Raw genomic sequence first — 15,683 nt, 5'->3', positions numbered from 1 at the left:
GTTCTGAGCAATCTGCAACTCTCCCAAATCCAATTTTGTGGCTGACGACCAGATTACAGGGCAGTATTCTAAATTAGACAAGACCAAAGAATGAATAACTGATTTAATTATGGAGGGAGTGATGAAACCAGAACACTTCCTAGCCATCCTGATTCCTCTTCCGCTCTTCCGCTGTCTTGGCTGAACTGTGATGTCACTCATGGCCCATGGGAATGGAATGTTTACAGGTGTAAAGAAGTGGGTATAGGGGCAAAAAGGGTACACGCCTGAGATTATTACGCCTTTATTATTACAGATTTACACATTAAAGAATCATTTCAAAGAGAACAAAAAGTATCTACATGAGGTTAAACATACAGTAAGTGGTAACACATCAGTAGGTCTACATAGCTGCAGGTGATTATAGTGGTATGAGATTAGATAAGGTGCAGAAACTTCAAAGGTTAAAGTAAAATCCATTGGGCAGGTCCACAGGAAAAGTAATGCCCACATAGAGGAACATATATCTACAAGAAGGGAGGTAAACACAAAGAGAAAGTGTTCCTGTTGACAGGCCAGTCTGACAGGTGGTGATTAGGCCAATCTGTATATTGCCCTTGATACTATGGTAGGCCTAAAGTAGTTACTTTGCAGATTTGTATATTCTTAATACAAAACCCCTATTCAACTATTCAGAAATAGCTGATATGGCCCATTTAGAACGGGTACACTACACATTATAGTGTATTATTATTTTATGCTTTAACTATTGAAAAATAGCAGATATACAAGCTTACAGCGCGGCACCGAGTGCCGCGCTGCGAGCTTGTAGATCTGCTATTTTTGAAAAATTCTATTCTATAAGTGTATTTAAGATTTTTTGAAAAACCTGTGTTTCTACAGTATATCAGCAATCTGGACAGCCATCGTCAAAGAAAAGGTCCTTTTCACTTAACTGGAGCTCAGTTAGTCTGTTCTTGAGAGACTACTATGTCAGTGGTTCTCAAACCTTTTCATGTGAAGGACCCCCAAAATGATATGTATTTGGCCACGGACCCCCATCTCAAAATATCTAGTAGCAGGGACCACCCAGAAGCAAAATTTGAGTTACAAACGTTCGCTTTGAAAATACATATATTCAAAGATTTGCGCACATTTTCACAACTTTTTCAAAAAATAGCAGATCTACAAGCTCGCAGCGCGGCACTCGGTGCCGCGCTGTGAGCTTGTATATCTGCTATTTTTCACTGTTTAAAGCACTCAATAATTCTAGGCCTAATCTGAGTCCCTATACTCTCTTCCACCGTTCATCCAGGTGTTCGACCTCCTGTCCACGGAGGACAAGCACAGCGTGCGGTGCAGCTGCAGGTACTTCAGAGAGCTGCTGGATAAATACTCGTGCCTCTGGAGGGGTTTCTGCGTGGTGCTGCTGAGCAGGTTCTCCTCCTACAACCGCCAGTTCTGGTCCACCCTGGGCCGGCGGAACCTCAGCGGGGCGGTGCTGCGGAACGGCAAGCGGAAGAACCTCAAGCACCTGGCGGCGACGCTGCCGTGTCTCCGGAGCGTCGCCCTGGAGAACTGGTCGGAGGAGAGTCTGGATCACCTGGGACACTTCCCCAACCTGAGGTGTCTCACCGTCAAGTACCCGTCCAACTGTCCCCTGGAGGTGTCCCGGGCCCTTGTGCCACTGAGTAGACAGGTAACGCTACTTCACTTTGACAACTCTGAGTAGTTGACATCTCTATAACGTCACACCAGTGATTCTCAACCCTTTTCATTTCCAGGACCACCAGTTTGATACTAATTTGGCCACGGACCCCCATTTGATACAATTTGTTTTTATCTCTGGGCCACCAATACACTGTAAGATCCTCAGTATTCGACTCTGGGAGTCTCCGGACCCGACATTGAGAAACAGTGATTTAGAGGCTATAATGATATTGTCTTCAATTAACAACTGTCTATTTCCTTGTCACAAAACATGTTTTTGACAGATAACACACCTGAACATCTGCAATGTCAAACTCAAGTGTCCTGTCACAGAGTTCATCCTCTCTGTGTCCAAGATGACGAGTTTGACGTCCTTCCTATTCCACCACGACGGGAATCAGCGCGTTCCCATCAAGGCCTTCCATGCCTTGCTCATCGGCTTGCCCAAACTCAGGCACCTGTCCTGGGAGATGATCAGCTACAAAACCCTGCCTGAGGACTATTTCTCACCGGCTGTGGTGCCATCGGACAGACTGGCTGCAGATCTCCCTCTCTCCAGCTTGGAGCTTCTCAACTATGACACAGTGGTCTCAGAGGAGGCACTTGTCCGTCTGTCTGGACTCACCTGTCTGTCTGTGTACCATCTGTACTCTGTGCCCGGGCCCCGTTGTCACTTGAGGACCTGGCTCACCGCCCTGCCCAACCTCACAACCCTCAACATCCACGGTGAGTTCGTTGTGAGATTGTAATACGTTATGGAGATCTTATTTAAACTGTGTTACCAGCTTGCCCACCATTGCCGGAGTTATTGCGCTGAAATGGTGTTGCTTTGCCATATGTTTTCACCGATCATGATCAGCGTTTCTGTACCCAGCATATTGTGCCAAGGCGTATGTGAAATAGGCTCTCTATCTCACTTTTACTCCCTCTCGCTTCTCCTCTCTGTCTGTCTATGTATCTCTCTCTCACTGATCTGAAGCTCTGGTATGACATCACAAACAACCTCCCTCACTCCACCTCTCCCCAACTCTTTTCCTCTCTCTCTCACACTGATCGCGCTCAGGATTTTGCAGTGTATGGCTATAATATATAGATGTTATGTTGTCTTGTATAGGTGGGCATCCTCTGGGTGCGTATGCAGACTGCGTTCCCCACACTGTGACCAGCCTGACGTTGTGCGTGGACATGACAGCGGACGACCTTGAGACTTTGGCCAGTCGGGTTTCAAACCTGCAACATTTACATTTGGAACCTTGGGGCAGCAAGGGACACATCAGACGTCTGCCTGAACTCTTTCCCCAGCTGAGGACCCTTAAGATGAGGTCAGCTAACACTGGTTGTCAACATCGGACCCTTACAGTTCTGTAACTCTGAGAATGTACAAATGACTTATTGATTCCATTCATACATTCTCAGAGTTAAAACAACTCAATTTACAGTCTAGATTGGTGTCCCAGAGATAAAAGGGAACAAAAAAACATCAAATGGGTGTCTGTAGCCCTAATGCATATGAAAATTAAAAAGGTTGAGAATCTCTGTGCTAGATATTTGTAGATTTCATCCCAAATATCTACCACGATGCAAAGAAATAATTATACTGTACTTTCAGTGCCCAAAATATATCTTAAAAAAAAAAAAAAACATATACTGTAAATACCACATTGACAATATTATCTCCTACTGGAGGTAGGGAGGGAGGTAGAATTTCTTGCACTGTTTTGATACACAATGTATCGTCACTTTGACCTATCCTCCTCACCCCGTTGTATTTTTGTCCCTCTGCAGGCACCATAACGTCCCTGACAGTGACTTTCTGGGTCTGTCCCAGCTCCGGTCCCTAGAGAGGCTGGAGGTTCTGGATCCGTACTACTGGCCCGACCGCAACCTGGTGGACCACATCACCTACCAGCCCAGTCCCCGCCTCCTCGGCCTCATTGGTGGGCTACAGGCTTTGACCAGTCACAGGGTCCACGTCGTCACCGCCAAAAACACAAGGGATCCAATGACCTGCAACTGTATCGAGTGACGTTTTAATTAACAATCGCCACTAATCACGTTGAGGAAGACTCCTTGCACTCCCTTTCCTCAAAACAACTCAAAAGGCACTTGGAACAGCCAAACGGTGTAGCGGTGCTGCCAGTGGGTAGACTGCAGCTGTAAATGGAAATGTTTTTAGCCCAATACTAGCCTGGCTAAATAAGGATGATATACCAGTCAGATTAAAGGGTTATTCCACTTTTGAACTGTTTAAAACTGGGGTCTACTACTGGCTTTTGGGTGCATCCCAGTTAGTTTGTTTTAGGTGCTTGACTCAATATTTTGCATACTCTAGATATTCGATATGAATTTCCCCGTGCTATATAAGCCCATTCAACTTCAATTCAATTTTAACCATGTTACTCATCGATCAACATGTCTAACTTCTGTTGACTGATATTTACTCTGGTGAGTGAGTGGGCTGTTAGATATTATTTTCCCTTTTATTTTATTTATTAAATGAACAAAATGTAATTTATTAATTGAAAACACATGGTCCCCTCACACATAAGACAAGTCACCAGAACCAGGGACTTGAAATGAGGCACGGTTCAAATGGAGATTGAAGTCGAATGGGCTTATAGGAGGGGGCTGAGTCTATATGTCAATATCAAATGGCTTAATTGAAAATTGCCCTTGAACTGTTATTGTCATGTTATGACTGTTATAATGTAACTGCCTTCTTAAGGTGGATGCTCTTGGTACAAAATGATATACTGTAAAACAAAGAAACCTGTCTGTCTTTCAGTCAAAGTCTCAAACCCATGGCATTTAAAAACAATTTGTTGAGCAGTCAAATTCTAAACTTTTCATCCAATAAGGCTTCCTACACAGTAGACACCACACCAGCCATCTCCTTGTCCTAGTGGAATGAGGGGAGGGGGAGAGTGGAATCCAATTCATTACCTATGGAAGTCAAATGGTTTCATCCCTCTTGGCTTAAAGGGACAACACCCTACCCCATGAGGCTTGGAAGAGGCAAGGAAAGGGTATATCACTCTTTAGTGTGAATGTAGACTAAGATCTCCTAGGTGCATTCTGAGCTTTATTTTTGAAAACGTGCATTTAAAAAAAAGAATCCGCCATCTTTTTGAAAACATGAGTTTTAAAAAAAGATCCCGATAATCCATCAAGCTTTTGGAGGAACAAGATGGAAGAACCAGATGGAGACTGTCAGCCTTCAATGAGGTCTTCATGGTGGTTAATACTGTATCACACTGACTTCAGTTTACAGTTCAGGCAGCGAAGACATCTTAGTTTGGGTAACTCAGTTAGATTGGGGTAGGAGCGCTTGTTTTTGTTCACCTCATGTCCCAGTGGTAGAGCATTTGACTGCATTAGTCCCACGCTGGTGAATGCTACTATGCCTAAACCTAAACCTAACCCTAAACCTTACCCTAAACCTAACCTAACCCTAAACCTTAGCCTAAACCTAACCCTAAACCCTAACCCTAAACCTAACCCCAAACCTAACCTCAGTAAAACTATGCCTAAACCTAACCCTAACCTCAGTCAAATTATTCCTAGTTCCCGAAGGAGGCGGCGCCTGCTCCACATTGTGCACAAAAACAAGCGCTCCTGTTCTCAATCTAACTGAATCTCAAACTGTGACATATACATTTGTATGCCATTAACCTAGATATTTTACATATTGTACTTGGGACCCTTTTAGTGTACACCAAATCTTATCACCAAAAACATCCCATTTACAAGCTTACAACAGCTCATCGCATTGAGCTTGTAGATATGCAATTTTGGGCACTTAGTGTTCCCACAGTATAGGGTTACCAAGGGTTAAGAATTAATGTTTTTTTTAAATTATTAACAGAGTTGGCCCATAACAGTCCCTGCCGGTCAACTGCCTGATCAACAATTTAACTAGGGGGTTCCCTGCCGATCAACTTTTATATATCTTTTGCAGAAAAAAACTCCCCTGGACTATAAGGAAAACGCTGATTTTGCTGGCAGGAGCTGGATTATTTATGTATTTTCTCTGGCAGTGAATGAGTTTAACATGTACTAGATACTAAGGAATTGTAATAATACTATACCATATGGATTGGTCAAAATGATGTTCCTCATTAAAATTAAGTTCCCTATTGCAGCCGACTGGACAGGTTTCTCAGCGAGGTGTGTAACGCCAGTACGTCACAATAAAGAATAAACCCAATTGAGCACAACGCACATAAGAAAACAATGATTCTGGTTTTAATGTTCAAATAACAAAACAAACATAAACCAGGCATAACGCCATTGTACAGTACAATATATCTGAGATAAAAATAAAACAAAGACAACATAAACCATCTGTTATACACACTGCTCATCCTCCTCCGATCCATTGAGGAGGGGGTTAGTGGCCGTGGTCCTGTGGAGGGAAATCCCACACACACTCGTTCATTTATTATTCTGCAACTCACTGGTTGCAGAAACTGTCCATCAGTAGCGGAGCAGTGATTGGCCCGTTCTGACCAGGGGCAGTATACTGTCCATGATGCTCTGGTAGCAACAAGCTTTGTTCACTCCGCTTCTTCTGTCTCTTTCGGTTTCTTCTTTTTCTTCTTCTTCTTAACACTCTCTCCCACCTTGAAGGAGGGAAAGAAGAGAGAAAAGTTGTACCTTATTTATTTTACATCATCAGTACAAGTTACAAGTTATACACAAGATAAATAAACTCGAGTTTTCGTCCCTCAACATTTAGTTGAGTGCGAGCAGAGTTCTCCAAAATCACGATTTGGGATTAATCACATCATTCCATTTATTTGAAGTCATCTTTTATCAGTAGTTGATCAGATAGCCAAGAGAATCCTGACATCACAAGATTTCAGAAATGTATGCGAAACCAATTCTCATCATCATCACATCAACCCTGGTTTTGATATTAGTTAACCATCAACTAGTTGTCCTGGTAGGACAGTGAGGTGCATGCATGTACATTTGTGTGCATATTTGCTGTGTGTTGTCAAACCAATTAACCTTAACGATACAGATTAATTACTGAAATCATGACAGCTTAACCCACCTCGGTCTCCTCTGCTCCTGCAGCCTCCTCTGCAACCTCCGGCACGGCCTCTGCGGCTCCCGACGCTTCCTCCTCAATCCTCTGTTTCTTCTCTTTTTTCTTCTTTTTCTTTTCCTTCTTCACCTCCTCAGCGGAAGGCGTAGTGGGTGTAGAAGGGGCAACAGCTCCACCCTCCCCGTCACTTTCACTGTCTCTCTTTCTCTGAAAAAATAAAATAAAAAGCATTACAGATCAATTTTAAGTTCAGCACTCGACTGTAATGTGTGTAAGAATGGTACAGTGCTGGTAATCACCCCTGGTCCTCATGGATCACTAGTACTGTAGATTGTTTGTCTTAAGAGGTTTAACTACATTCACCAAGTTTTGGTAGGTTAACCAGTCTCCGATTTACAAAAAATAATTTATTCTAAGTATTAAAACAGTGGTTGATCAGATAGCCAAGAGAATCCTGACATCACAAGATTTCAGAAATGTATGCGAAACCAATTCTCATCATCATCACATCAACCCTGGTTGGATATTGGCAAACCAGCAGTAGCACCAGCTAGTGGAAACCAGCAGTACTGGAGGTCCTCGTAGTATAGAAAATTACAAGATGGAATAGAAAAGCAGTAGCACTAGACATCCTGGTTACCACCTAGTTTAAACTTGTGTAATGGATGTGTCGTACCTTTCCTGGCGCGGCGCTCGACTCCTCAGCCTCCTTCTTTTTTGAGGCAGCACTGTGAAAATAAACATCCATCATCAATAAGATCCCAGCTGATCCCAACACCCAAACATACAGCAGACAACTGAACATGGATTCACTCCTCAGGCAGAAATTAAACCACCAAGAATCTGCCCTCAGGTCAGCATCTGGCCATGACTGTTGCCAGGAACAGACTACCAGCTGTGGTCAGAGATCTGCTGTAGCAGACCGTCTCTCAGACCACCAAAGGATAAACTGTCTGCATCCATCACTTGGGATTGGATTTACAGTTCAGCCTTTGAGTCCAGAGTAAAGCTCAACCACATGAATCCAAGCATCCCCTATTCTGGGGCCTAACATGGCAAAAATAGCCATCTATCAGCTCACAACTCATTGCAAGATTGTAAATCAGCTCTTTTCGCTATTTAACAGATTGTTAACGATTCTGATGACTGACTCAAATAATTGTGAATCATCTCAAATACATGTGATAATCATTGTGATGGGCCTAGATTATTTGGGGTGTAGCAGTACCTGTAGTCTACATATCCTTCCTTCCAGTCTGAAGGAGTTTGGCCATTTGGTTTTCCATGTTTGTCTAGAAGTCCTGACTTGATCATCATCTTCTTCTGACTGGCCTGCAGACACAAAAATCACCAACAATAAAGTGTACTGTATAACAAACTAACCATCCTATAAACCATAACATAACTAACATTCATAAACATTTGCAGAAAAAGGTATCAAACCTCTGTAATGGTAGCATCATACGTGTTTTATAATCAGTGGTTGATCAGATAGCCAAGAGAATCCTGACATCAAATTATTTCAGAAATGTATGCGAAACCAATTCTCATCATCATCACGTCAACCCTGGTAGCCACGCCATAAAGCATACCATGCTTTATCACATATGTTATGGTACCGTAACTTTCAAAATGCTAATCATTATTATGATTGATGTTACTGTGTGTACCAGTGTTGTACTGAACATGTACCTTGGGTCCCAGACCCCACTTGCGAGGGTAAGTGTCTCTCTCCATGATGACCCTCTTGATCTTGGCTACGACCCCGTGGTCACACGTAGAGATGACTGCTGTGGTCATCAGAGCGACCGCTACACAGGAGAGCAAGAGAAGGGACCTGGTTAAATCTCATATAAAGTACATTGCTATAGATATTAAGTTGGTGGTCCAACTAAATTAGCCTGCAATTCTATCATTTTAACCCATTTAGACCGGGTACACATATCTGTGTCATGCTTTAACTATTAGAAAACAGCAGATATACAAGCTCAAAGAGCTTGTAGATCTGCTATTTTTAGGAAAATCGTGAAAATGTGCAAATCTTTAAAAAATTATTTAATAGCAGACATTTGTAACGCAAATCCTTCTTTGATCTTGGTCCCTGGAACAAAATATTTTCAGATGGGGGTCCGCGGTCAAATACATAATTTTAGGGGGTCCTTGACATGAAAAAGTTTGAGAAGCACTGACTTAGAAACAGAGGTTTTTCAGAAAACTGTTAGGATCTAGAAGACTTTTATGCATTTTTCAGGTCTAAATGGGTCACGTCATCCTAGAGAAAACTGGAAACCATCAGCTGGGGGTGATAGATAGCAGGTCACCACGGCAACATAGTGCTCCTGACAGCTACACTTTAATCATGTGGTTTCATGGTTCATTATAACTGCTGCTTATTTAGAGTCAAAGCAACTCACCTATACAAATGGCCTCTCCTTTGGTCGTTATGACGATGATGTCCTGGTTCATTTCGATGCCGTCCTCGTAGCGGAGGACTCCTGGTAACATGATCTTGGCTCCGTAGCAGATTGCATTCACCTGGTGTAAACACAAGCACACCAAAGTTACCTAAAGAAACTATTTAACCGACTGTGGACGGGAGCATTAAACCAATTTTTTTTCTCCATATAGATACAGACAAAAGCCATCAGACGTGGGTGATAGATATTTGTCATCTCTGCACAGAGTGCTAATGCAGTCTATATATCTAATCATTTGGCTCAGTCTGTACAACACTTTAGTTTACTGAGAGACCAAGACAGCTTAGAGGGGACAGTGTATGTAGGACAGGCAGACAGGACAGATGAGGGAGAGCGTAGAGGAGAGGAAAAGTAGGACAGCAGAGAGGGAGACAGCCGTCCAACTGTCTCTCCCCTACAATGAAAGGGAGACTGTGGGAGAGAAACCCTAGGAAAGCAGATTCAAAGTTTTGGTAGGATCTGGTAGCAGACCAGCAGAATTCCATGTGGACTTACAGCGCTGTCTTTCATCACCAGTCTCTTGTGGGACACCATGAGTTTCTCCAGAGGATAGATGACTCTCCTCAGGTACGACTCGTCTTTGTTGTGGTCGTACTGCCACTGTGCGTCCAACACGTCATGCATCGTCACCATGTTGTCCTACAGAGGCCACAGAACAGGTCCACGGTTATACTTTACACTGCTACATTCAAGTTGTGAGGGACTAAAATTTGCATTAGTTTCCACAACCGGTGGTTCAACGATAAGTAGCTGTGGTAGATCTTTTAATTTAAGATGTAGGTATCACTGACATAAGATCAGGCAGTATTTCAATACATTACACTAAAATTACAGCTGAGCATTTAACACTCAACTCATCGCAACACATGAGCTTGCTTTATCCATTTTGTCATCAAAATTCTTTGCAAAATGTGTCTTATGCCTCATTCACACTACAGATATATAGTTGAACGTTTAGCTTGGTAATTCAATGTAATCTCAATGGAAACCAGCTTTAAAAGCTTTGCTTGGAGCGTCTCCTGTATCTTTAAAGCTGGTTTCCATTGAGATTACATTGAATTACCAAGCTAAACGTTCAACTATATATCTGTAGTGTGAATGAGGCATTCTACCACTTTTTCTAGTCACGTGTTCAAATACTGGATTGTGATTGGCTTAAAACAGTAGTAAATGAGGCCACAATAGCCGGAATGTGTGAAATGCCCGGATGTACATGCAAATGAGGCACATTTCCGAGATCAATACGCGATGAACGCATCCGGGGACTTCAGGAGGGAGTCGGAACCCTATGGTCGGAACACCTTTCCCCCCACCAACAAATGACGGTCGCAGCGGTCCTTTGTTTACTAACGTGCGTACTATCGTCGCCGATTTATTTGGATCCAATGCAATCCGCCAACTTTAAAGCCCCTTTTCTCTGAACCTATGCCTTTCTGGAAGCGAACAGCCTCTATTTACGGCCGGAACGGTGCTTTTAACTGACGTTAGCTTAGCTGTAAGCTAGGCGACCGAGTATTTCCCGGTGAATCTGTGCGCAAAGGTGGGGGCTTGGGAGTGTGGGGGTCTGGGGGACACGCACCACCACTGACTATTGCTGATGATGGAGAGGTTCTATAGCTTAGCCTTTATGTATTGAAAATGAGAGGCACTCTTGCCGATTTAGTAAGAGACTCGTCTCCAATTGCAAGATATTTAAAAGTTATTTGGGGCCATGATGATGATGATATCCTTTTCTTCCCACAACTAGACTAAGGATTTTATATTGTCTGTGTTATTGTTTACAACCACTGAACCACAATTATTCACGTGTGGCAAGATTCACTCGTTTTTAGTAGGCTATATAGTGTAGGCTTAGAAGAAGCCTTTTCAGAAGTTAATTTAATGATTTCCATTTAATGATTTCATTTATCCTCATCTAATGCACCGTATGCACGCTGTTTAAAGGCCGTGTAGGCTTTTCAGAAGTTAATTGAATGTTTTCCATTTGCGCTAATGCACGCAACTGTTTTCGCCAGGTTTTAAGGTCTTATTTTAGTTGTTTCTCATAAGCTCGCAACCCTCCTTGCCCATCGGCCCCCACCTTTGCGCACAGATTCACCGGGAAATACTCGGTCGCGTAAGCTAGACATCTGTCTCAGCATGGAGTTGGCGCCATCTGGTGGTGAGTAGAAGATGTTGTTTGTGGCACTATTTGTTGTTATGGCGGAAGTTTTATAGGCAATAATGATTGTAACTTAAGATCCTTGCAAGTTACAACTATGTGTTTTCTTTCATGTATATGGGAAAAAGTGGTAGAAAAGCTATTTACCACTCGGGGTCGGACATTATGCTCTGATAATGTCCTGTGTTAGGGGGTTATCGGACTCGGCTTCGCCTCGTCCGATCACCCCCTAACACAGGACATTATCAGAGCATAATGTCCTCTCACTCGGGGTAAATTGCTTACTTAGTCAGTGGTGGTTAATGAATTGTAGGCCAGAGTGAGGTCTGCAGTCAGGTTGACAGACAGCAGGGGTCACTCAAGAGCCACATTCTGTACCAAAGTATAATTACCAGAACCAGGGAGCGACCCAGAACTGAACTCAACACTTTGGACACAGTAGAGATAAAAAGCACTGGACTTCAGTACAGTGACGCTAGACTGTGCAAGCATCTCATATATGATCATTTTGCCTGACTTCTGACAGTGTGCAAATAACATTTTGAAATGAGTCGTTTGTGTAGGTCATAACAAGTTAACTGTTCATCAGAATTTGTTTATGTTCGATTATTATTCCGTTACGCTCACCTTCTCACCCAGAACACCTGAACGGACCCTCCTCAGCTCCTGCATCTGACCTCCGACCCCGAGGAGAAGACCCAGGTGGACACATAGTGTCCTGATGTAGGTCCCTGCCTCGCAGCTCACCCAGAAGATGCCTACAAACAAACAAACACAAAATGTCATCTCTCCTGAACTAAATGTGCTAAAGCCAGTTTGTGTGTTGTTTTTTTGAGGGGGGGGGGGGTGTCTTACCCAGTCGTCTCTCTGGGTCGTACTCCACCAGTTTGCTTTCGTAGATCGTTCTGACTCTCAGCTGTCTCTTCACTGCAGCTATGAGAGGCGGTCGCTGGAACAGAGCACCTGTTAGGGTCTCCAGGCCCTGCAGGAGGTCAAATAATGGGTTAAAAAGGTCAAACAAACTGCTCAACACAAATGGTTTGTTTTGAGAGTTAGTAGATGCACTTCACTTCAGACTTGTAACTGTAAACCAATTTCAACAGCTTCCAATCATGCAAGTATTAATCTCTACATTCAGTGTTATGACATTACTGGGAGACATTATTCCACATCTTAAGCCAAATTAGTTTAAAAACAGATAACAGATACAGTTTCCTCATTCCAGACACACAAACACACTTACCCTAGCAAGAGTGTGTTCATTTTCGATAGCATTGTGCAGCCGAACTATTCCCACATACTCTTTGCCTGCAACACACAGCAGAGAGTAGTAAGATAGGCTGATGTTTACTGTACTGTACAGACGGCTGTCCAGACCACAGGGGGCAGCAGAGCACAGCTGGGGTCTTTTATTCCCTTCTTTTTTTGGTTGCAATACTGAAAACCCCTCCCCACTTGAACCTCATATTGATATTATTTAGGATTATCAATCTGTATGCTAAAACACATAGTTACAGGTTAACCCTCCCCCAACAAAATAATCAAAACTACTTTGGCAAAACAATACCTCTAACCAAGAATTGACCCCAGCCGTCGTGTCCCCCACTATTCTGGGGTACATACTGCCTCCTCGTCATCATTTCAATCTTCATAATAATTCAAATATACTGATATTTAACAGCAACAAAACATCAAGCAGTGATTCAAAGCCATGCCCATTTGAAATGCCCGTTTGTCTTCAAATGACCATCAAACCTGTGCCCTGCCCCTCCAACCTACCGGCGCTCTGCTGGGACTTGACGAGCCGTGTGGCGCGGTCCACACACACAATCAGACATCCGGTGACCTTGGGATCGAGGGTTCCACTATGACCGGTCTTCTCCACGCGCAGGATTCGCCGAATCCATGCAACCACCTCGTGGGACGAGGGATTGGCCGGTTTGTCCAAGTTGATGAAACCGGACCTGGTAGGGTGTTTAATACACAGGCGTAAACCTTGACATTAAATGTCTAAAACGACACTTGACAATAATCACGTGGCGTCCACATTTAGGCAATGTCAGAAATAATCAAAAAAAGATCCACAAGCTCAATGTGTTGTGATGTGACAAAAAGCTTACAGATTATCCAAGATATTTAATTTAACAACACTTCACAGCAGCCATCAGACGTGGGTGGTAGATAATTGTCATCTTTGCACAGAGTGCTAATGCAGTCTACATATCTAATCATTTGGCTTGCTCAGTTGCTTTACAGTTTAAATATGCAGGGTTTAAAAACAGCGTTTACCTGACGTAATCCTGGATGTTTCTTTTGAGAGGGTTACAGCCATTGGGTAGGGGAGTGTAGTGAGCTGTTCTGATGTTTAGTTTATCAAAGTTCTGCAAGAAAATAAAAGATAACAGACCCAAGACAGAGCAGCTTAGTTAACAAATTCCTACAGAATCAACATGGCCAACAGTCTACGTCTCTGGTCACATTTAATTACAGTAGTGAATGAACAGGGATATCAATTGGTGCGTTTCTTCCTTTTGATTCTTACAGAAGGAAATATTACGTTTATATTCTAAATCAAGTTTGTTGGATGTACGGTAAATCTATTAATTCTGACAGAAGCATGTGATCAGGTCAGCATTTCAAGTCTTGGTTGAAGCTCACCGTTGGGTTCAGATCCCAGCATGCCCGGTTCAGCAGCCGGCCCAGTAGAACACTGGGTCGGTACCGAGGTCCAGGCAGCCAGACCCCCCGATGTCAGAACAACACCGGGGAGGTATCGGAACCGGGGCTCAGCAAAACTCATAGAATGGATAAACTGTTGCATCATTTCACATGCTTACTTCCAACTTTTATTCATTTTATTGCTGTGGTAACACTGTATTCGCACCGATTTGACATTTGTTTTAGTTAAATAGGCCTTTTACTCAGTTTCTCTTACTGCTACATTTCCCCACAGGGATTAATAACTCTCCAGGTCTCCATCTATCTTAACTCATTTGCACCATTTTTCAGATTATGTTGTTTATATTAACCTCTCATCGCTAATCTAGCCTAAAACAGATTGGCAAATTCAAATCTTTTTACTATGCACCGTTTACACTCACTTTGAGTAACAGAGGCCACTGAGACGTGTCCAGACTGGCCACCTTTGACTCTGGTTTGATGAGGAAGTCTTCACTCTCCTGGATGTCCTGAAACAAATAAACAAACAGTGATAAGCTGACATACAGTGGTTTGTGTGTATACTGTACAATCCTAATGCAGTGAAGTGAAAAGTGGTTACATTTGTAAAAAAAATCGATCAAACTCATTTCAAAGCAGTATAATAAAATGGTCAACGATCATCTCATTTATCATCTTAAGAGTGGATATTGAGTAATAACTACTAGTTATTTATTGTTACATTGCAGTGACAACACGAGTTAAAAACTGACAATCGTAATGTTAACACTGTCAATTATACTCATTAACAGTGAACAAAATGTCTGCCTTACCCCCAGTTCATTATCTGCTACTTTCTTATCCTTTTTCTTTTTCTGTTTCTTTGCTGACACTGGTGAAAGACAAAAAAACAAGTTATTTCCACGCAGTAAGTGGTAAAATGATAAATACCAAACTAATCAGATCATAAAATCAACATGAATCATCAGATAATTTTGCGTATCGAGCGTGTCTCAAATCAGTCAATCAAATCTCTGGAGGGACCCACGTGTCCGGTCAGAAGACACGTGGTTAGCATGGGGCGCTAACAGGAGGGAGCCAACATGCATGCGGCATGCAGGCCAAACTGGACCAAACTTGTGCACAATCTGAACGATTAAGTAATAACTGGAATTTAACGAGCTGACAAACGAGCCACTTGAATAACTTTGCAACCAACCCGTTTATTTGACATTATTAATGACATTGCATCGGGATTCAAAATGAATTAATGCAGCCCCGACATTGACAACAGAAATGTTAAGTTTCTTTGTGGATCGTTGTGTGGGAAAAAAGCACGTCATCTTGGATACGTGTAATTATAATATGTTTAAAAAGTGAGCTGTAAAACTAAAGACACGTTTGCACTCGTGCACGAGTCGCGACTCAGTCCATCTAGTAGCCCATTCTAATGGCACACAGGCTTCAATAAACGACATGCTGCTTCAATTTAACACAACGTTAAAACTATCTTTGCAGTGCACTTGCACTACCTATGTAACCATCACTCCGCAGATTAATACAAGTTATTTTGGTTAAAATGTAAAATATGCACGCAGGAGCCGCTGACACGCACTCACCCTCTACGTCCGCCATCTTCACAATG

At 42.8% G+C, this 15,683-nt stretch overlaps 1 protein-coding gene across 1 annotated transcript; it reads right to left on the bottom strand.

Moving 5' to 3' along the window:
• Positions 1-6,003: 6,003 nt before the first annotated feature.
• dkc1 (dyskeratosis congenita 1, dyskerin) lies at positions 6,004-15,683 on the bottom strand. Its single transcript, XM_080751193.1, has 15 exons — positions 15,658-15,683; positions 14,872-14,930; positions 14,482-14,568; positions 13,670-13,761; positions 13,160-13,344; positions 12,624-12,688; positions 12,236-12,362; positions 12,008-12,138; positions 9,715-9,858; positions 9,157-9,277; positions 8,435-8,553; positions 7,971-8,074; positions 7,419-7,470; positions 6,749-6,949; positions 6,004-6,311 (listed from the first exon to the last, which is right to left on the bottom strand). The coding sequence occupies exons 1-15, from the start codon at positions 15,671-15,673 to the stop codon at positions 6,246-6,248; spliced, it is 1,569 nt and encodes a 522-aa protein (XP_080607319.1). The 5' UTR covers positions 15,674-15,683; the 3' UTR covers positions 6,004-6,245.

The sequence above is a fragment of the Nannobrachium achirus genome, assembly GCF_963921795.1.
Source record: "Nannobrachium achirus genome assembly, chromosome: 20".
In the NCBI taxonomy this organism is placed as follows: Eukaryota; Metazoa; Chordata; class Actinopteri; order Myctophiformes; family Myctophidae; genus Nannobrachium; species Nannobrachium achirus.
This window is presented reverse-complemented; position numbering and strand designations above follow the sequence as displayed.